At 41.0% G+C, this 22,714-nt stretch overlaps 1 protein-coding gene across 9 annotated transcripts in view; it reads left to right on the top strand.

Moving 5' to 3' along the window:
* Window positions 1–21,675, top strand: part of LOC138624706 (adhesion G protein-coupled receptor L3-like) — a 153,052-nt gene extending 131,377 nt beyond the window's left edge. For 2 of the 9 annotated variants that reach the window (XM_069705091.1, XM_069705090.1), the window contains 6 exons: window positions 8,016–8,184; window positions 8,333–8,458; window positions 11,285–11,381; window positions 15,980–16,105; window positions 17,482–17,499; window positions 18,855–21,675. In XM_069705091.1, the coding sequence (XP_069561192.1) occupies window positions 8,016–8,184; window positions 8,333–8,458; window positions 11,285–11,381; window positions 15,980–16,105; window positions 17,482–17,499; window positions 18,855–19,804 (1,486 nt within the window). In that variant the 3' untranslated portion in view covers window positions 19,805–21,675. Of the gene's footprint in view, window positions 1–8,015; window positions 8,185–8,332; window positions 8,459–11,284; window positions 11,382–15,979; window positions 16,106–17,481; window positions 17,534–18,854 lie in introns of all 9 variants that reach the window. The other 7 variants (XM_069705099.1, XM_069705096.1, XM_069705098.1 and 4 more) reach the window with 5 other exon arrangements.
* The last annotated feature ends 1,039 nt before the right edge of the window (window positions 21,676–22,714 follow it).

Here is a 22,714-nt window from a genome sequence, read left to right as displayed (position 1 = left end):
TCTAAGACAGCAGTGAGACATCATAATAAACATTTGGAGTCAGTAAACTCATCCACACATGTTATAACAGCGTATTTCTGCCACCATGACAAAGATCTGTTTCTTGTGGAGTAAGAAAACAGAAGCTGGGCTCTGGCTGAGTACCGGTCAGTTTGGTGTTGGCAGCCTTGTCAGATACTTTAACCTCCGCGGTCCAGTCTGCCAACACCACACGTCTGCTATTGAGTCCGAAGCCAAGCCATTGACAGCCACTGATACAAACACACACACACACACACGGTGAATACACATGAGTATATAAGCAGAACAAAGCAAACTTCTTTTTTTTTTAAATGCATAAAACCTCCCCGCAGCATGTCTACATATTTATGTTCTATGTTACATTAATGCTTGAGGCTTTAGGCGACGACAGATCATTTTTGTAGTTGCTTGTTGCCATAATAAACTGACTCATCATGCAAGTTTTATCAAGTTAGTGTTGCTTTAATGAGAAAAAGTTCTCGTGAAAGCAAAAAAGTTTCTAAAATTTGAAACTGTTTTTTCTTCTTTTTTTCTTTTTTTGTGTTTTCTGTTATTATATTTATTTCTTCTTTTCTTCTTCTTCTTCTTCTTCTCATCATGGCACCAGTAATTCCTGTTTTTAACGAATTAGAGCGAATCAAAACAAGATTATGGGTTGTAAAATCAAAACAGTGAAGAGATTCAAGGTCATCTGGTTTGTTGCTGCTACAAATGATTGATGAATGCAGTTTGAAGTGCATAATAATACATGTACATGTTACACGGTCTCATGCAGCGCATTAGAGGACCATCGTCTCTGCACTTCACTTCACTTCACATCCAGGAGTTACATTTCTAAAAGTTTCATAAAGAAAAAAAAACAAAAGAGTTTCAGAAGTTGTGTTTAAGGTGCCTTTTCTGTGTAGAATGACATGGCAGTTTTTCCCCTCATTGTCTTTGATGTAAGCTGCAGCTCTCTGGTGTCAGGGCAGGCTCTCTACAGATGGTGTAAAGTTGTTTTGCTGCCTGTTTGCTATGATGGATAAGGGTCTGTGCTCTGTTTTAGCTGTCTGCCTCTCCCTTTTTTTTTAAGCCACTCTGGACACATTAGTCTGCTTTATGGCCACCATTGTGGCTGTTTTATTTTTTCTAATGTGCCATCACATCACCGGTTGAATCTCAGCACAGGACCCCTGCCTGCCCTGCTCTCCTCAGCCAAGTGATACACATAAAAAGGAACAAAAAAAAAAAAACATCTTCAGTGAGCTTCTTATAGATAGCTCGCTTTGGTTGTGCCGTGTCAGGCCCACAGTGTGTTTTTTTTTTTTCCCCATCGCAAATTCACAGCGGCATGTTTCCTCAACCAATCCATGATATTTATGTGCTGCGTTTGAGCGCTCCCAAAGTGCGACGTGTTCTGACGCTGAAGCCATGTCAGGACGACACATAGGATGAGAGCAGCATTAAGGATGTTCCATCCGCTTCGCTTAGGTTCAAACCCAGCCTCGTTATTATGCAAGTGTTTCAATTACATTGCAGAAATTAACACATCATTAAATTAACATGGGTTGCACCACACAAACTTGGTTCTTGCTGTTAGTTTCCATCAAATATTTACAGGACGGGCGCTGTTGTGTTGCCAACCTAAGTAACTGACAAAACAAGATCTAGCTTGCTTACATACGACTTGTTTGGAGTGAAGAGAATATAGATTAAGGTCGACAAATCAGACCACATATTTGATTAAAAAAAAAAAAAAAGGTCTTTAGTCGTGGTGAAATGGAATATTTGCTTTATTACTTTTCACCAAAAACTACCAAATGATGACTTTCTACATGTACAAAGGATTGTGGAAATGTAATGTATCATTTGCAGAGCTACAACTGTACCATAGAGACTTAGGCCCAATTCCATTTCCCATCACGTGGCCCTACCCCTCCTTAAGGAGTGACCTCTGCTGCGTAGTAGCCCATTAGAACGGAGCTAAAAGCACTAGAGCTTCAAATATTAAACTAAGGAAATGCGACACCACTTGTTGCGTCAAAAAGAGCTGCGATTCTCCTGAGTTAATTATTAATACATTTGTAAGTCTCAGGAATGATTTAAATGTATTGAAATATACAGTGTGATCACAGAATAGTGTGTCTCCGGGAATCCGATCACACACAAGACTTCATTCAATGAAGTTTGAACCAGAAATAGCTTCATCATCCCAATGCTGCACTTTCGGGTTTACAAAAATATTCTTGAAAATAGTCCATGTTTATTTTATGGGCCATATTTCACGTTATGTCGCTTAAGTTTGCAAAGAATTTCTCTACTGGCCCATTTCGAATCTGCATCTGAAAACGCTCTGTTTGGAGAATCGCTACCCCTCCATCCCTAAAAGAAACCGGACACTCCAGCCTACACGGGCACACACGCCCAAAATGGAGAGGCGGGGGAATCGGGATCGGGCCTTACATCTGATCCGACAGTGCTACAGCTGCTTTTATTCAGCCTTTACTGGACGGTCTTATTAGTGCGACCGGTAACACAAAATAAAATTGTCGGTGCACCCTAATTCTGTTTCATCTGACTGAGCCTCACTGTTTTCTGATGCGTTCATTCTGCACTGCTTTGTCAAAGCTAAAACAAGGTGGCTTCACTTTACTGCAGTGTTAATCACACGTCTACCCAAACTTAACACCTCCTGCAGTGGCTACATGCTGAAAGCCAATCATGCATTTCTCCCGAGTACTCTTGGCTTTTCTCTTCTCTTTTTTTTTTTTTTTTTTTTTTTGCGTGTGTGTGTCTTGGCGGATCATTTTTAAACTCTGTGACACATGGCCTCTTCCTATGTCCTCTGAAAACAGAGCTGGGAGTGTGTACACAGCGTTGTGTATCTGACAACCAGCAGGTCTGCTTCAAGAAACCAATTGACAAACAATAGATTCTCAAACAGAGGCGTGTGTACTGAATGTTCACACTGAGACATACCGTATATGTGTGTGTATATATATATATATATACATATGAGGAAATAAACGCATGAGACTCCTCTTGGTTGGCTCTCTTGATTGCAGTGCGACTGGAAATAGATTGCTAGCAAAGGACTTTGATACAGTTTCAAAGCACGAGTGGACCAGAACAGCAGGTGCATCACTGAGCGAAGTGCTGATCCAAAATACTCCAAATCATAAAAACTGGTTTGTTCTTGCATAGCAAACCAACAATTTACCAAAAGCAATTCACCGCTCTCAACCGTTACAACGAGTAATTCCTTTTTCTATATATCCGGTCACCGTCTTTCACGTCCATTTATCCTCGGCACAGCAAGATACATTGTGTAGTTTGTTCTGCAGAAACAATATTGACTGCTGTGGTTCTTGGTGTCATATGATTTATAACACTGCACCCCCCTAAATGTACCAAACAACTGACCTCCTGACCCCCGAGTCTCACTGGCTTCAAAACACTCTGCAGTGTTTCAGATGGTCATTTTTTTTTTTTTTTTTTTTTTGGGGGGGGGGGGAACCTGCACAGCTTTTCTCAGCCCTCATTCGTCTGAGGGTTGTTGTTTTTTTCCCCCCGCCAGCACCCATTACTGAAAACACGACTAGTTAAATGAAAAGAAAAAAAAAAAAATCTGAAAATATATTCAGACCGTTAACAGGTTTCATCATAAACTAGAAAAAAAGGAAATGGATTATATTCTATATTATATTATAATCCAATCCAGACATATGTAGTATGTGTCCCTTCATATTTTAAGCGAGTCAAACTAAACAGCCTCTAAACATCAGAGTTGATATTTTCAGACCCCCTTGTTCTCATGAGCTTCTGTTTAAAGGGTGAACCGGTTTGATGATCATGACAGCGTCCCTTAATTAAGTCAATTTAACATAGTTTAATGAGGTGTGTCTTCTTTTGTTTCATCTTTCTGCTATTTGGTTCCTCTTTATGGTTTGATGTCCTGTTTTCTGTTCAGATTTCATCATACTGCTTGTTTTAATATGAATATTTAATCTCTCTTTCACTGTGCATCTCCTTCTCTCTCACTGCTCTTCTTCTTCTTCTTCTTCTTTTTTTGATTAGCATCCTGCCTTTTTATCTTATGCCGTGTTTATCCTTAACATCTTTCTGTTTTTCATCTTCCATTTCTTCTTCTTCTTTTTTTTTTCTTCCTCTTCATTTTAGCTACCGTTATTATGATGGATGTGTTATTGTAGAATGGCACTGGTAAGATGCAACATTTCTCAGTAGAGAGGGTGTAGAGTAGAATTGATATCGTGTTTGATGTGTTTCTTCCCTCCTCACCCCGTAATGGAGACAGCAGCTTCCGCTGCTCTCTGATTCATGGATTTCAACATGACTTCTGCACCGTTGTGACTTTGAGTAGCAAACTTGCCTCTGAACCCGGCAGATTCAGTCCCAGCACGCATTCCTCCCGATGCAGATAAGAAATTTCAAATGAAATGCGCTAATGCTGCGATGTACAAGATAAAAATGTCTCTGCCGTCATCAAAAACGTTGTGCTATTGATGTCTTAAACACTTTGAGGTGATAAGCATTTTACGCATACCTTTGGTTCAATAATTAACACCCTGTTGGGCTGATCACAGCACTTCCTCCTCTCTTCCCAGTAACAACCTATGAATCGCCTTAATGCAGATTTATCATACATAAATGATCTGAGACGCGGCAATGAATGGCAACTCTGCAAATTAAGTCATTTTGAAGTAAAGAGGTAATTTGCCGCCACAGTCTGAAGTAGGTCTCTGCTGGAAATTGCCCGTGTTTTGGCGTTTCGGCTCAACAGTGAGCACAATAAAGCTTCTCTCCGTTTTTTGTGCGCGTTGAAAGCACTCTGCTGCAGCCCTCAGGAGTGGAGAGTATATCTATGGTATGTTGCATGGTTTTGTGACGAGCACGGTTGAGCTCAAGGATGCCGAGATGCTATATTTGACATTTTAAATTTGTTTAAATACTCATTTCATTGGAATTTTTCACGTGGTAATTTAAACACAAGGGGACCAGGAAGCCTTATTGTGTCAGTAGCTTTCAGGCCTGACAGGATATGCACCCGCTTCATTTGTAAGTGAGCTGTTATGCTTTTCAGTGACTGTTATGCAGTCTCCGAAGTTTTTGCCTCGAGGCTCCCTACCATGCAGCCCTCAAAATCATCTCCACATATTTATCTGATAACTGCAGAAGAAGATAAGCCGTGTGCCGATACGAGTCGTTGCCTCTTCATTTCCTGCCCTCTCCGATGCGTTTGTTATGACCTCTCGCGTCTCTATCATCCACCCATCCTTCGCACAGAGCTGCCCCGCACTAGTTAGAGGACAATATATAGTTCTCTTTGTGGCCTCTGCTTGTGTTTCTGTGTCCAGTCTGGGGGGCAATCGCCTTGATGAAGTACCACTCCCACCTGACCAGGTCATTAAGACAGCCCTGGGAAAATTATGTTTAATGGTTGCCTCGATGAATTCATAAATCATTTATTTTGCTGCACACCTGGCCCATTTATTATGGCTAAAAACGCGAAGGTCTGCCAGCATTTATGAGGAGAACTAGATACTTCTGTAAACCCTGATAATTGTGGTTGGCACCTGTAAATCCCTTCCCCAGGTTGTGTGAATGTCTGGTCTTGATGTTTGGATGTGGATACTGTGAATGTAGCTTTAATCTGCACCGCCAAAGTAAGCCATCTTCCCTTCTCCACGTATTGTTTCCTCTCTTCATGTCTACATTTTTACGTTGTATTTATGGCCACACGTTTTGGATTTACGCCTGTTACGTGATTTGATTCATTTCTGCCCGTTTTTTTCTTTTTTTGTTATTTTGTCACATTGCTCAGCTATCAGGATTATGAACCTGAGATCAAGTAAGACCAAATTGGAAAGGCTCTTTTTCCCATAATGCCATCTTTCATTTACTCCTCCATGTGAACAAATCAGCACCCAATCCATCTGGCTGCCTCCGTGAATCATTGACATGATTTATATTGGAGCACTCTGTCACGTTGAAGGTTGCATTAGTGTGCCTACTGTACTCAGGTCTTAGAGATGCATACAGCCTACAGATATGACACGCAAGATTAGTTTTAATGGCACCTGTATTTTCACAGTGCACTGGATGGAAATATTAGTGCTGTAATGTAGAGTCATTTTTTCTACCTTTATCCAGTCCATTTAAGCACATAAGGGTACTAATCAAAGTATGAATCACAATAATGCTTTGTGAAACCAAACTAGAGGCCTCACAGGGAACTTCTACAATTACAGGAACAAGCAAGAAAGATTGCTCCGTGAATTAAAAAAGGAACAGATATTATAATTCAAAATATACGCTGTAACACTGCATTCAGAGAGAATCTGAAACAATTTATTAGATCAATGGATAAATAGTAGGAACAGGTTGCTAAACCTAATGGATAAATTGTAATATAGATAGCTAAAAGTGATGATGAAATAGTTGAAAAAGTTTGTGTAAAATATGCGATTAAAAGAGTTGGAGGAAAAGAAAGAGACAAAAGCGCCAGCAAAAATATTAACCGCAGAAATAGCTCGAGTTAATGGATAAATGGTTGAAATCACTAAACGTAATACATGGTTGATATAGTTAGCTAAACGTAGAGGATATATGGTGGAAAAGGTTTGCTAGGAAGTAATTCAGATAAAGTATCTAAGTAAAGTAATTGAGCACGAGCAAAAAGTAATCATGTAATCGTCTCAGTAATGAACAAACATTGCAATGGATGAAGTTAATGGGTAAATTGTCTAAATAGAGGGCTAAAAGTAATGAATAAACAGTTGAAATGTACAAAAAGGATGTTGTTGTTTTTACAATAAATTTAGAAAATGGGTACATTCTCACTCAAGTTCTTCATCAGGTTTCGACCAAAACGTTGCATGAAATGGATAAACGAACCCTTTATGGTTAAGGACCCGCCATGATTTACCTCATCATGTTGTTTACAGCTGGTTGACCTGCAGCACACACTAACATGGACTTCATTGCTTGACATCTCTGCTAATTTGAATTACACAAAAATGAAAGCTAGAATCCAGATAGAATCAATGACCGAAGTGCACAAGAGCAAAGAAGTTTGACTTTATTATAGACGGTCTGGTTCTGTTTGTGCAATATTTAATGAGTGTAATCAGATTATTCTGCTGTGCATCATTGAGCTTTGGCAACAAATGTCACTTAAGTTAGAGACTGCTGAAGAAAAACGTGCACTGCCTCCTTCCGACGGCTGTAAAAGGAGTTGATCTAATGAAAGGGAAGGTATTGTACATGCGTTCCCATACATGCAGGGTGTTGTGGATGATAGATTCAGCCAAGAACCAGATATTAATCTTGACTCCGCCTCGCCTCCTGCGGCACATGGGAAATCACCAAAATACCAAAAGGGTGCAGGGGAAAGAGAGAAAAAAAAACGCCTCTTTTCTGCATAGTGCGCCTGTACAACGATGGAGCCCTTCATTCTTAATCTCATTTAGACCTTTAGCTTGTGTGAGACTTTACAAGACACGTATCAAAAAAAAACCTCAGGCAATTTAAACCAGCATGTAAGGTTGTTGAGTATTTTCTTCTACTTTTAGTGTCCCATTTCTACACATCCGCATTATTGTACGTGGTAATCTGAGTTTTTATGATCATTTTAGGCCTTTCAAATAGTCGGTTTCATTGTCTAACAGATCGTAAATAAGGAAAGGGAATTCTAGAAGACAGGAAGTACAGTCAGGAAGTACAGATCAAAGTCCATTGTCATTTTTCATCAATTTCCTTCCCCAACTCATTTGTTTTTGTGCATTTTCTCCCTTTCATAGGAAACTAACTGGATTAAGTGGTTCCTGTTGCATAATTCTTCACCCTAAAGTTAAAGTTGTGGTTATGAAATTCGTGTTTGACTTCAATAACTATTTTGGTTCAATTTACACTGCTTCTACCTTCAAAACCAAGTTTTTAAGCACGATATCTTTTGTGAAATGTGTTTGTAAAGTGACTGTTTCTGCGCCTTCCAGATCGTGGGTGATCGGGGCCATCGCTTTGCTGTGTCTCCTGGGCCTGACCTGGGCCTTTGGCCTGATGTATGTCAATGAGAGCACGGTGGTCATGGCTTACCTCTTCACCATCTTCAACTCCCTGCAGGGAATGTTCATCTTCATCTTCCACTGTGTGCTGCAGAAAAAGGTACAGATTTATGCTGAAATTGTGACGTGTGACTTCACATTTATCTATTTTGAACTATAATTTTAAATCGACATCAAATAAATTCATCTTCAAATGTAGCCGGTATGTGCTATACCTGTGTGTGATTTTTTTTTTTTTCTTCGTGTAGGTGCGTAAGGAGTATGGGAAGTGCCTGCGTACTCACTGCTGCAGCGGCAAAAGTGTGGACAGCTCCATTGGCTCTGGGAAGGGCACCGCCTCTCGCACTCCAGGACGTTACTCAACAGGGTCGCAGGTTGAAGGACATTTTTAATGTTTCCTGTTTTTTATCCTCTCGAGTTTTTACCCTCCGGCTTCTTCCCACAGTCCAAAGACGTGCTTGTTAGGTTAATCGGCGATTGTAAATTGGCCGTAGGTTTGAACGTGAGCGTGAATGGTTGTCTGTCTCTCTGTCGGCCCTGTGGTGGACTGGCAACCTGTCCGAACTGCCCCAAAGGTCAGCTGGAATAGGCTCCGCCCCTTCCTATGATCCTGATCGGGATAAAGTGGGTCTAGATAATAGATGGATTTTTTTTTTTACCAAACCAGAATAACCTCATGCTCGTTCTGTTGTGGATTACCACTGAATCCCATTCAAAAATAAAACATGTGCATGTTTGCCAACTACACAGTGTAGCTAGAGGCAGGACAGAGGTGATCCTAAATAATACACAGAGTATCACCTCCTCAGAGAAATGAACGAGACGAGATTTGAACAGTGACCGTGTATGTGTGGACGATAGGTTTCGGGGAAGTGCCACATATGTCCTAGTTGGGAGGTGATGGCACGGAAATGTAGTGCTTGTTGAGCTAAACATTTCCCAAGTACATAAAGTCAGGGTGCAATTTGTTTTGTGTAGAGCAGGTCTCGGCTGCACGCTGGTGCTGTGACGCTGACTAAAGTGTTGGCTTCAGCTGTTGGGAGGAATTTGTTCATGCTCAACAATTTCCCATTGGAGTGTCTCCGCCAAGATATGTTAGTAGTATGTCTCCCCGTAAGGTAAATTGTTAATGGATTCCTCCCACATTGACACGAAGTATAGGATGAATTGCAATGATACACCGTAATTGAACATCATATCCATATTTCAAAGTGTGATTTCCTCCCAGTGTTTAATTATAAATAGTTCCCAGAGTCAAGCTTGCAGTGGCAACCCACAACACGAGCTGGTTTCTGCATAGAGATCAAAGCATTTAATTATACACAGTGCTTTGACAAGACGGCTCTAACCTCGTACTCTGTTTGCTTTATGTGAGCGAGACAGGAATGGAAACACTCACAACGACGTGGTTGTTTGTCGCTAACTCTGAAGCTTCTAAATGAATGTGCAATCAGCGAAGTACATGCAACGCCGTCGGCTATTAGCGGTTCGAGTTTTTATCTGTCCGAGGAAAAAAAAAAAAAAAAAAAGCAGAAACAGCAGTGTCATTTCCAACCCATCTGTGTCCCGAGTTCTGGAGCTGACATAATGTATAATATGTGAATGAGATCAGCTGTGTTAGTGTATATTGCTGATAAAATATATGAGCAATGTGTCATCTGGGGTTGACACAGGAGCCGTTTATGATGTGAAAAATGCTTTAAGCTTTCACGAATAAAAACGCTTTAAATGTTGGCCCGCAGTGGAGCATTTGAGGAGGGGATGAGGTGAGGTACGCTGACAGTCGCACTAATTTTAGTTAATAGTGATCGCAGCGGCAATGGCTAAATTAAGCTGAAACCTGTCTGAGGTGTTGAAGCCAGATGGAGAAAAGTCTTCAAGGCTGAGCTTCAATTGTTATAGCACCTGCCCTGTAATTTATTTTAGCTTTGAACATATTTTTTTTATTATGGCAAATAATAACTTGCTGTCTTGGCGATGTAAAGATGAACCTTCAGGAGTCAGAACCAGCTTTCCATTTATGGCCAAAGATTAAATCTGATTTGTTTTTTTGTTTTTTTAACGTAATGGGTCTAATTTCTGAGTTTTGGCATCATTTTTAACGGTTATGATAGTCTTTTATTCCTTAAAGTAATGGCTGAAATCTGAGAATACAGTGACAAGGAGCATGAGTGGTCAAATTTAGCCAGACTACAGAATAGAAGACATTTTTTGGGGGTTGTAAAAATGAAAATGAGAACATGACATTTTACTAATTAACCCTGATTTAATTGGAAAACTGTGCACACGACTATGGTAAGTACAGTTAAGTCATCAAAATGAAGGAGCTCTATTTAATTAAAAGATTGCGGTTGACCCCCATCGATTCGATTAGATTTATTGGGGTAGGAGCCTGTAACAGCCAGACGGTCGGCGATCCCCCTCAGGAGCCGTAGATAGAACCTTGACATTGTTGTGGGAGGGGTGAAGCACCGAAGTGGCAAAACACTGCAATAAAAGCAGGCAGATGAAACTGGAAGGGTTGTTAAGCTAAGACGATGACTGGAGAATTGGAAGAGCCACATATCATATCAATGCTTGTTTTCCCCTCAGGCAGGTCGGACTAACTTGTTGACCATCTTAAAACCTGTTGCTGTGCAACACAAGATGACATCACAAAACACGAATACATCATTTTTCTTCTCAACAACTTTAAACCTTTTATATCTGAAATCTTCTGCCAACCAACTCTGGCACTGGATGGGAAGTGTTCAACTCTGTGGTTGGACATCCGGACCCCTAGCTTGTGCAACAGCTTGTGGGACTCTATCATAATTAACCAGGATGAACCCTTTTGGACTGAGTCTTTGCAACAGAAGACATTGAGAGCTTGACTGATGACTTTATTATTGACTTCACCTCGCCCAGTACTGGTGCTCATCTTTAATTGGAGGCTACTTATCCTTACAGCTGACATGTTTCATGATTAAAATACTGGGTTCAAAAGCTGACAGTCACTTATTTTTTTATTTTTATTTGCTTTGTTGTTTCTGCCTTAATTGTGTCAAAAAGTAGGTGAGCGTACGCCAGAGGAAACACGTGCTTCAAACTCGTACTGATCACGCTGCCGGATGGTGATGACGCAGACTTTTATTCTGTAGCTCTGACGATGTTCAGAGTGAGTACCCTGATGTGTTCTGGCATGTTGTTTGTCTCTGCAGAGCCGCATCCGTCGAATGTGGAATGACACAGTGAGAAAACAGTCCGAGTCTTCTTTCATGACCGGCGACATCAACAGCTCTGCGTCACTCAACAGAGGTATTTGGTCACGCAGCAAATGTTTTCTTCAATGACTCCTCTACACACCGGCCTTCACCTCCGGTTTTCTGACAAAAAGCGTCCCTACTTTTTTTTGAATTGCGGTTTTCATTGCTTACTTGTTAACGTGCCACGAGGACGTTACACAATAATTCCTTTCTATAACATCTCGAGTCAAGGCAAATCAGTCAACAGCTTTCTTTACATTCTCAAAATAATTAAAGCTCCGAGCAAAATGTGAATTTTTTTTGTTTTTACTCAACTGTTAATTACCTCCAAACACTGAAACAAGGTTTCAAAAACAAGAAATCAAATGCATCAAAATTGTCTTCAACAGCCGTGCGATGTCCAAATGTTCAAAACATTACGCTGTGTGCGTTCCACACTTAACAATCCCCATCTTGGCTACGTGGAGGAAGGGGAGGGACCACCGAAGTAAAGAGTTTTCATATCAAGGCATCCTGAACACCTCGCAAAAGTGTTTGTTTTTCACTAAGTACCACTATACTGCTGTTGGATAGAAACCATCAGTGTGTTTATTGCGTGAGTCCAACAGAAGGCACGAACATGTAGATTTCTGGGGAAAATAATTTAAGCGAGCGGATATGTTGGCAGGTGATGCATTCACATGCATTTGGTTATTTCCGGCGATTTACCACACTGCCTGTTGAAATTTAAGTACCAACGTGTAAGAGTACTATTTGTTAGTGTACTAAGGGAAGTACGTCATTTGGAACACAGCCAGAGATGTAAAGGATACAACCTTTTTTGTTGTTGTGAAACTGCCACAGGGAGTTGTTTATCATGTCTTATATTTTGAAGGACAAACAACATTTTCTACCCGCTAGTCTTTTAAAGGACAATACAACAACAACAACAAAAACTGTTTGTTAAAGACATATATATATATTTATATATTTCTAAGTTATGATCATTCTAATTTTGGTGCATTTGATGAGTGTGCAAAAAGTGCCTCTTTGTGTTTCTCCCTGTCAAGTAATGGAATATTGTGCCATCTGGCTGCAGAAGCCTTGAAACAGAAACTGGGCATCGTCTCAGCAAAAGTGCTGAATAACAAGCTAGAAATCAATTCAATGGAATTCACTCAGAGAAACGCGTTAATAAAAAAGTATTTTACCATAATGCATTTGACAGCGACAGACAGTGAATAGAGTTAACTTCAGAGTCTCTCAGGATACACAGAAAAATAGACACCCGGCGAAATCTGACATCGAGCAGCAAAGCTTGCTGGCATCCCTCCCCAACTCCCTCCCCAGTCATCACATCTCTTGATGGAGGACTCCAGTTTCCACACTGCTCACTTACTAAATTCGCTCTGGGCGCCCGCTTGCACGGACACTAATGCATAGTTACAATGATGGATTAATGTTCGACACAGTGAGAAAGTGTCACGATCTCAATAATTAGGCACTCGGAGTAGCACCATCAACAGCCGCGGCTTTTATCAATCGCGGAGCGGCGGCATCGGGGGCGGGAGGTGGATGCTGCAGGTCGGGAGTTTGAGAAAAGCCAACATGGATCTTCCATGAAGACTAAAAACAAAACAAACAAAAAAAGAGTTGCAGATAGGAATTAATAATGCACTGTTATACCGCTGGCTTCTTCCCAGGGTTGCATCTGATAGAGAAAACACTCACATGAGCTCGAGAGGGTGCCAGAAAGTGCGTCTCTGCAAGTATCATAAAGAACAGATGCAAATGGAATTGCACTTATCCGTGGCTGCTCCCGGTTTGTTATTAAGGAATTATGTGTTGAGGAGCGAATATTTCCTGCTGATTTGTCCTTTTTATTCACCCGCCCTCCCCCGATCCCTCCTCCTTCTCCTCCTCGCTTCGTAAACGAGAGTGTGAGCTTTGCAGCTGACGCTCTCGCTGAGCTCCTCTTGAGAACCGAGTCATGCAATCATCTTGATAGCGGTGCATGTTCAATTTATCACAGTATTCAGGATCATTGCTGCACAATCAGTGTGATTTTTGGGGGAGATCGTCCAATTTAAACACAAACACAATAAGTCTGTGTGTGTGTGTGTGTGTGTGTGTGTGTGTGTGTGTGTGTGTGTGTGTGTGTGTGTGTGTGTGTGTGTGTGTCATTGGGAGGTTTCAAAAGGAGGCTGGTGTTTATGGATTTCACTGTAATTAGGGCAAGCAGCAACAGCAACAACAAATTACTGTTTTTTAAAAATCAAAACAATATTCTGATTCACCAGCAAAATGATGACTAATTAATACTAAGCTCAAAGCCCAAAAATGTGATTAATGCTAAAAGATGAGACTAAAATGAGCAGTAATTCTTTTAGAAATTTCATTAGGGAGAGTTTTCCAACGGAGAAAGTGCAATTAGATCACCATCAAAAACTATCTGACCAACTTTTGGCGAGATGGGAAGAGTCACGAGGTAACATAAAAACCTGTTCTCCGTTGTGACAGATTCAGAGCAATAGAAAAGAACAGTACACTCTGCCGGAGGATGTAATTGCTGCGTACTCGTACCTCAGATAAAAGATGTTTACCCACTCTGGCGTAGTGCACACGCGTGGCTCCCCCTCACAAGTCTTACATTTGGCTTCTTTAAAAATAATAGCATCACATCGTGTCGACAGGGGAGGGAAAAGGGGGAGAAAAAAAACCTAAAATTGTGTAAACAGGAAACGAATGCGACTTGCAAATATTTTCAGCACACTTGATATTCAGCATAATGTAATTCAGCCACTCCAAAATAAATAATTTTTTTATTATCAGCGCGAAGAAAAACAAACACGAGGGAATCTGCAGCATTCGTGTTTATGATTGCAGCCCTCAAACCTGCTGCTAATCACTGGGCTCAGACTGTGGAGGCTGCTTTGGTGTGGTCGTATGCGGATGGGAAACTGATTAGCCACTCGGGCAAGATGATGGCAGCAAGTATCCGGTATCCGAAGACAGGCGGCGAATAAATCCAAAAAGAGGAGCTGTGTTCTGTTTGTGTGAGGGAGGTGAGGCCGAAGCAAAGTAATGACCGTCTTGACTAAAGAGAGGACACTTCATTCAAAGGTTATTTCAGCAAACAGCGCAAAGTGAATGAGCAAATATTGAACTTTGCTCTGTGCAGAAAGGGAAATATTACACCACTTCAGCTCATGAGATTGGCAATATCAGGCGCAATAATAATAGCAATTGACTGTGGGTGAGATGTACCCACAGTCCCAGAAATCAGTGCTCAACTGTGACAGCATTCAGAAATAGCTTCCGCACAGTCAGGAAATAGGAATTTACAGCAGAGCTGAGAACATATAGATAAATGTAATTGTTTAAAGAGATCTCGGGCCGTGTTCACAAAAGTTCTCTTAGAGTTTCTAACTGAAACACGTTTTTTTTTTTTTTTTTTTTTTTTACCAAAGAGCTTCAGAGGGATTGAGAAAACTTCTCAGAGCAACTCTGAGTGAGGAGGTGTGGTTGACCCTGTGGCTAGGTATGATAACTCCTTTTAAAAGATGTGATTGGTTGATATAAAAAAAATTTTTAAAAAACAAAAAACTTTTTGTGACAATAGACAAAATACAAAGGGACATCTAGAGGAAATGAAATGAACTGCGTCCCGACGTGGGGCTGTGAAAGCACCATTTGTGTTTGCGTGATCACTCTGTGCTGATGACGGTTGCGACAGACCCGAGTCACCTCTGATGTCGCATTGTTACAGTTGGCAAATATCTCGCTTTCATTTCTGGCGTTATTGCCGTTGACTGGGAGACGTGAGCGCGTCGACCACAAATCATCCCTGCACGATATAAACTGTAGAGTTTCATGAACTCGCTGGGATTTAGTGTTGGAAGAGTATTTCTCCTACCTCGTTGCACTTTCGTAAATGTTCTCCTTTTACTTAAGAAATTCTTAAACCTTTCCTAAAAGTCCGTTTTTCATCGTAGAGGCTCTCTTAAGGGTTAAGGGTTATGCTTTGTGAATAATCTTTCCAAGGATCTACTCTTAACTTAAAGGGGAAATTCAAAAAGGAAAAAGCCGTCATCATTCGAAGACTTTTCTTAGATTTGAATCGTTGGGAGGAACCCTTATTATGTGGGATCTTCATGAATATGGCCCCTGGATAGCGATGAGCCATTTATTCTTAATCTGACCATTCCTGAGTCGAAAAGGAGGCTTTGGTGATCGGTCGAATGCCAAATATTAGTGTCTTTTCTCTTTATTTTGTCCCGTTTGAGTCTAAAATGTAACACTACTACGTGTTGTGTTGCTTTTCTTTTGTAATTTCTGTCACGTGTTAGGCCGCCTGAACGTGGAGTTGGAAATAAACGGGCTTAGCACTAATGGGCCGACATTTACAGTACAATTAACACACTTTCCGTCGGCCCCATTAGCCGTGTCAGTTGAGCTCTGCCACTTCCATGGAGTAAAACCTCCCGCATTAATGATCATGTGATCATTTGGATGTTAATGGCTGTCATTGCTCAGCTGCATCTGCCCAACTGATATGTATGTTCTCTCTCTTTCTCTCTATATCTCACTTTATCTACCCACCTACCTTCTTCTGTCTCTTCTGTTTTCTTTTGTTTTTTTTCTGTCTCTGTCTCTTTCTGGCTGCTCCAGGGGCTATGGCTAACCATCTTATACCTAATGCACTCCTACGTCCTCATGGCACTAACAATCCTTATAATACATTGCTTGGGGAATCGGCAGTCTATAACAACCCTCTGGGCATGTACAACACACAAGGTGTGCTAGCTTCTTTTCATTCTTTAACATTGTGGCGAGGGCAGTGTTTTTTTGTGTTTTTGTATTTTTTCCTTTAATGTCTGGTCCTGGAGAAACTGTAAAGTGGGCACATCTTTAAAATTGGAGAGTTGGAAATAATAAACTTGCACTAAACTTAAACGCCAGCATTTTTCCCCTTGAAGGTTTTTACAGGGCTTTAATTAAAAAAAAAAAATTAAAAAAAAAAAAAACACTGCTCTAGATGTTTTAGCTTTGAATGAACTGTAGCTTTATTATAAAAATCCTACGTTTCTGCTGTGTTTTCCATTGGAGGTGTATCTCGGCTTCTGGTCAGGGCGTGCAGGCCCATGTTACGTAAAACACGGCTGTTTGGCCAACGTTAGAAATGTTTTAAAAATGAGGAAATCCTCTGAAATCGGGACTGGGTGCCCGCAGGGAGCCGGATACATCACCAGCCATTTATTTTAACTGTGCTCTAATGTTGTCGGTGAAGCTCGTGCGCCGTGTCTTTCTGTCTCTTTGCGTTTACCTCCAGCATTTCACTGGTTTTAAAGCTGCTGCTGGATTGTCCAACATTGTTGTGCAGAGATAAATGTCATTGAAACTGATACAATATTTTAAAGTTCAAAGCATTTATGCCGCATAAAAGATAATAGTCTAAAAGATAAACACAAGTGTTGCCCTCTCAGTGAAACTACAAAAACTTAAATCACACTTGTATTTAAAACTTCTTCTAATTGCTCTTTCCTATATTTAAAAGATGGGTTTTTAAATGAGCATTAATTTGAGCTACACGTTATTTTGCACGTTTTCTGGGATACTTTTTCAATATTTTGTCTATTAAACCATAGATCTGACCATTACAAACCATCTGTGATCAGCCAGCAAGCTGTCCACTCCGTTCTGGGTCACTCCGACTTATTGCGATACTGTTTCTCCCTCTGCGAAGCTGTTATTATTTTAGTCCAGCTCTCTGCAGTCAGTATGAGATTGCGGTAACTTTGCGAGTCTGTAAAAAAAAAAACTGAGCCAGAAACTCACACAAAGCTTTGATCAGTGGATAATTTATGTATGCAATACAAGGACTCGCATCGGCGATTGTGACGGAGGGCTTTTATTCACGTACATTACCATAGATGGAAAAGAAATACGTGGAAGAATAAAAATGGTTTTACCTCAAGGATCCTGCAAAAAAAAAAAAAAAAGAACTCTTTTATGCACATTTGTGAAGAGATATGTTGAGAATGCATGGTGACATGAAACATTTTCCTGATGCATCATCAGCATACTGTATGTGCACTTTTTTCTCTCTCGACCTGTCACTGTTATGCTTATTGTGTTTTCTTCTTTCCTTTCCCTCATGCTGTCCCTAAAAGAGCCCTACAGAGAGACAAGTATGGGAGTCAAACTAAACATTGCTTATCAAATGTAATTGACTTTGGCTTTACTTTCTTTTCACTCGATGCTGGTAATGAAAACAGTGTCATTCCATTTGGAAGTAATAGAAATATTTTGTGACAAAGGCTCCTCACTAGCACAAGTCGACCTGTAAAAACCTCCACAGTTCACCTCCTGAATTTCACTGCTTTTAGAGTCTTACACTATTTGATGTAAAAACAAAACAAACAGAAAAAGACTTTCGGCATTTGATGCTTCTTACAAGCCGATATCCATTTTGGCCCATTTGATATCACACCCCGAATGAGCTAATCCAATTACATTCAACATTCAGATTCACCTCAGCGTTTCACGAGGCGCGTCAATATAAATTGATCTGTAATCTTTTCAGAGCGCCGTGGCTTTGTTCATGCACTTGTTTTATTTTATTTTATTATGTTCATTCATTTTTTTTTTTTTTAACCATTCACTTTGATCAAGCCGACACACTTCTTTGAAGGTCTGAGAAAATGCGTCTTGTCAAATTTTCAAGAGGTCAAACTGCAAGCTGACACTTTTAACAAGCTGGATGGCCTTGTCTGTGGTAGTTTGAATTAGCGTCAAATATTTGCTTTGATGCTGATAGCATGGACTCGGTCAAATGGATAAAATATGAAAGCTACATGTTCGTGCAACAGAGAGAACAGAAAGTCTGCTTCCATCCAGTGAAGTATTTTAAACAATTCATGTTCTAGGAGACAGATCGTTATGTTTCCATGGATATAGCCGACAAATATATTGTCCCTCGCCACTATTACAATGTCACATTGCAATGCTCACATGGGACAATATGGTTGGGGTCCATTTTGGTGATCTGGTGATCTGGTTTGTGTTTCATTTCAAGAGTTGATTGCATGGCTGTGATTATATATATATTTTTTTTGTTGTTGTTGTTTTCATTTGCTTGCATTAGCTTTGTGTTTTTGTGCCGTGCTTGACGTTTGTATTGTTTCGTGTCGCACATATATCCATGTTTCCATCACTGTGGTGAATTGATTCGTTAAATTGAATGAAAATGAAATGAAATTAACGTTTTTTTGTTTTGTAACAAGGTAAGTGTGGATGATGCTTATATTTTCAGGATTTAAGCCTTTAACGCAAATTCTCTGCTTTATTTCGTATCTATTTCTGACACTCTTTAATTCAAAATGAAATGTCTAGAACTGTTAAGCCGAGGACGTTTTTCAAAATAAAAGAGTCTCGGTGTTTGAAAAGTGGATGACATTTAGCAGTGGCAATTACATCTAATTTGGTTTTGCCGTTCACATTCGCCCACTCTGCCCCCCTCCCCAACCCATGCTTGTCATTCCAGAGGGAATCCTGAACAATGCCCGGGATACAAGTGTCATGGATACTCTACCACTGAATGGTAACCATGGCAACAGTTACAGCATCGCCAGCGCCGAGTACATGAGCGACTGCGTCCAGATCATTGATCGAGGCTACAACCACAAGGAGACCACCCTGGAAAAGAAGATCCTGAAAGAGCTCACCTCCAATTACATCCCCTCCTACCTCAACAACTCCCACGAGCGCTCGACCGAGCAGAACCGGAACCTCATGAACAAGCTGGTCAATAACGTTAGCAACGGCGGCAAGGACAGCGGCTACGGGATGGGCTTGGGGGTGGGGATGGGCATGAACGTGGCGCTCAGCCTGGATGACCACTCCACCTTCAGTCCCCACCACGACGAAGGCCTGGGCCTGGAGTTGATACGCGAGGAGTCGAATGCCCCGCTGCTGCCGCAGAGGCCGCCGCCGTCCCTGCAGGCGGTGGACAACCTTCACAATCACCTCCACCAGCCGGTGCCGCCGCCCCTCCCGCTGCCCCACCACCCCTTCTCGTCCGCCACCACGTCCTCCTCGTCTCGGAGGAGGATCCCGCAGGAGAACAGCGAGAGCTTCTTTCCGTTGCTTACGAACGAGCACACCGAGGACGAGAGCTCGTTGCCCAGCCACAACCATCAGAGAGACTCCCTCTACACCAGCATGCCCATGCTGCCCGGCCTGCCCGACGTGTCCGCCGAATCCGCCGACGGCTCCAAGGAGGGCGGCGACGCCAAGAGCCCGGAGGCCAGCTCGGACGACGTTTACTACAAGAGCATGCCCAACCTGGGCTCCCGTAACCACCTCCATCAGCTGCACTCCTACTACCACCTGGGGCGGGGCAGCAGCGATGGCTTCATCGTTCCCCCGAACAGAGAGGATCTGACTCCAGAAGAGGCCCACCAGGAGCCCTTGCACCTGGTCACCAGCCTATAGGCCCAAACTCCCTCCCTGCCACCTCGTGTCCCCCTCTCCTACCCGCAGTACTCCGCAGTACTCCTCTCCTCCCTGGTGTCCCCTCGTTCCATCAGTCGTTGGCAGTGGTAGCCTTTCTTTTTATTCTGTGTCCCGAAAACTGAGGCAGAGCAACAAAAAAAAAAAAACTGTACTCTCGCTGTTACTGACCACGGACAGGATAATACTTTCAACGAACGGGGGCGAATATGTGACTATATTTGGTTAGACATTGCAGGATGTTGATGTTGTGTCCCCCCCCCCCCTCCTCCTCCTTCTCTCTACTCCGCCCCCACTCTCACCAAACCCTGTGAGGTTTGGGGTCTTGTGTCTCATTGTGAAAAGAGACAATTGCTCACACAGGATTTTTAGGTCTCAGAGATATAGTCTGACAGTCAAAAGGAACTGCATAGCCCCAAAGTCTAAATCTGTAGACTTCACCAGAAATAAATGGGAAATTTAAAACGAAAAAAAAAAAAAAGGACTATTTTATTATACTTCTGTATCTATATTGACTTTTTGAAAGATTTTCTTCCTCTTTGGTGAGTTGCAGCACATTTTGTTTGCTGAAGTGTCCCTTCAATGAAAAAAAAAAAAGACAAAAACAAAAAAAAACACAAAAAAAACACAACAAACACATATTTTGAACAATTACCATGAAGGAATTATTGATCGTATGCTTTCAAGCATAGCTGTTCTTTTTTTTCCTTTCATTTTACTGTAATAACAGTCGTTAAAAGAGGGAGAAAAACTAATAAGAGAATTATAAGATATTTCTATGTAATTGTACAGATAACTAGCATTGCACATAATAGTATGCTTTTTTTTTTTTTTTTTGGTGTTCCGAGCAAACCCTTTGTCTCTGTAAATGTAGTGATTAGGAGCAATTTTGTTCTGTTGTGCTGGCCTTTCTGGGTTTCTGGTCTGGTTTTTTTGTTATGTTTTGTTTTCCTCTTTTATCACTTTCCTAAAAATGACCATCCAAAAAGGAACACAAAAAAATATCACAAGAACACACTTAATCGTACAGGCATATTTGTAGAAAAACAGAAAAAACGTATTCACCTTTATTTTCAGGTCTGTTTTTCTGTTTCTTTCTCCTTTTTTTTTTTTTTTTTTTTTTTTTTTACTGTGTAGATAGCAGGAGACAGAGTCAGTCTGAGTTAATTACGAGGTGTCCCTCAGAAAGGTTTATAGTGCATTCTGCATCTAGATTGGCATTCAGAAAATGCTTGTGCTTCTCAGAAAGAGAACAAATTGAACCTTGATTAGCACTAGGCACTTGTACAAAAAAGAACGATGGCTGTTTTACTTATTAAAGAAAGAGCTTTTGGAGTGAGAAAAACTGGAAGTGTTTTTCTTTTTCTTCCTCAAGGAGAAACTATATTTATTTATTTGTTAAATAAATGGTAATAAAACGGAGGATGGAAGTAAGTTGAGCGGCACAAATACGTTTTTATTATCGGCTATGATTATGGCTTCTTATTTATTCCTTTTTGTATCGGTTTCCAAGTTGAATGACCTCATAACTAATATTTGTTGTAACAGTGAAACTTGTTTGCCAACAAATAAATTACTGATTAAGATTTATCACATAGCTATGACAAAAGTTCTGGTGTTTTGTCTCTTGGAACACTTTTTTTTAATGGATAACAGCTAAAGACCTCCAAAAAAAAAAAATGCAAAGGTTAAGTCTTTTATTTTAAAATTATCATTTAATATCCCTCATTAGCCCTCTGTCCATTTTAGTGCCAAATATATTTTGGCCCAGCAACAGTGGATGTGCTCTGTACGCTCTGGTCTGCCCCCCAATAGAAGCAGTGGTTTCATAAGCTGTAATAAATATTTCAATATCATGGGTGGTGTAACCAATGGATTCTTTACAGATACTGTGTGTTTAAGGTGAGCTTGATAAGCTATGCAGGAGTCATGAGAGTCAACTGGACCCCATCATCCTGCCGAGAGACACGAGGAGAGGTAAGATTTTTTTTTTTAGTATTTCATTGTTTCATAGTGTAGGAAGTGAAGCACTGTGGGGATAAACAATAATAATCAAAGAAATGTTACATTAATTGTTGGATTTAACTAATCAAGAGCTTAAGAAATAAAAAATAAAAAAAACCTGTTGCTCAAAGAGGAATTATCACCTGACTGTGCATCGTCACTCATTTCCAGCTTGGACTTCTCGGTGGAAAAACTCCGATAATCCCACCGCACGCAGCCTGTTAACAGACGCACACCATTAGCGACCAACTGGTGAACACAGTTGGAGCCATTTGTTGATAAAAGCTACACATTTCCCTCGAGATTGATCTAAGACCCGAAAGTGAATATTGGACTTGCATTAGCTACAACCTGCAATACAAACTAATGGATGCTAATGTTGCTCCGTGTCTGCTGGATGTGTATTGATAATGTCAGTGTTGTGCCAAGGATGGATTATCAAAGGGGGCCTACCAAACCCGGGGGGCCCTTAAACCAGAGCCCCTGCGTGAAGTCCTTGTTTTTAACTTTTGGATATCTTGCAGCAAATTCAAATGGCTTCATCATTTATGTTAATAACAGAGCTCTAAAAGTCATATTGACAAACTGAACAGCCCACCACAGGTTAGAACAGGTTACCGGTAGGATTTTGGAGGGTCTCAAGTTCTCCATAAAATATGGGCCTTCAACTCTGTGAGGAGAAATCCGGGAAACAAAAAGCATGAATGGATGTCTTAGTTGATCATTTGATGTTAAATAATATGTGTGTATGCACACTGAGGTTAAGTCGCTGGCAACGCATTCCCGTTCCAGGTGCATCAAAAAAAAAAAAATGCCGGTCCCAGGTCATCAAATACCGACCTTCTAATAAATCTGTCTGCTTCATATAGAGGTGCACACGGTGCTTTC

Source organism: Brachyistius frenatus, unplaced genomic scaffold (genome assembly GCF_029030835.1).
Source record: "Brachyistius frenatus isolate BFR_SWC_R1_liver_20210118 unplaced genomic scaffold, ASM2903083v1 Contig_54, whole genome shotgun sequence".
NCBI lineage: Eukaryota > Metazoa > Chordata > Actinopteri > Embiotocidae > Brachyistius > Brachyistius frenatus.
This window is presented reverse-complemented; position numbering and strand designations above follow the sequence as displayed.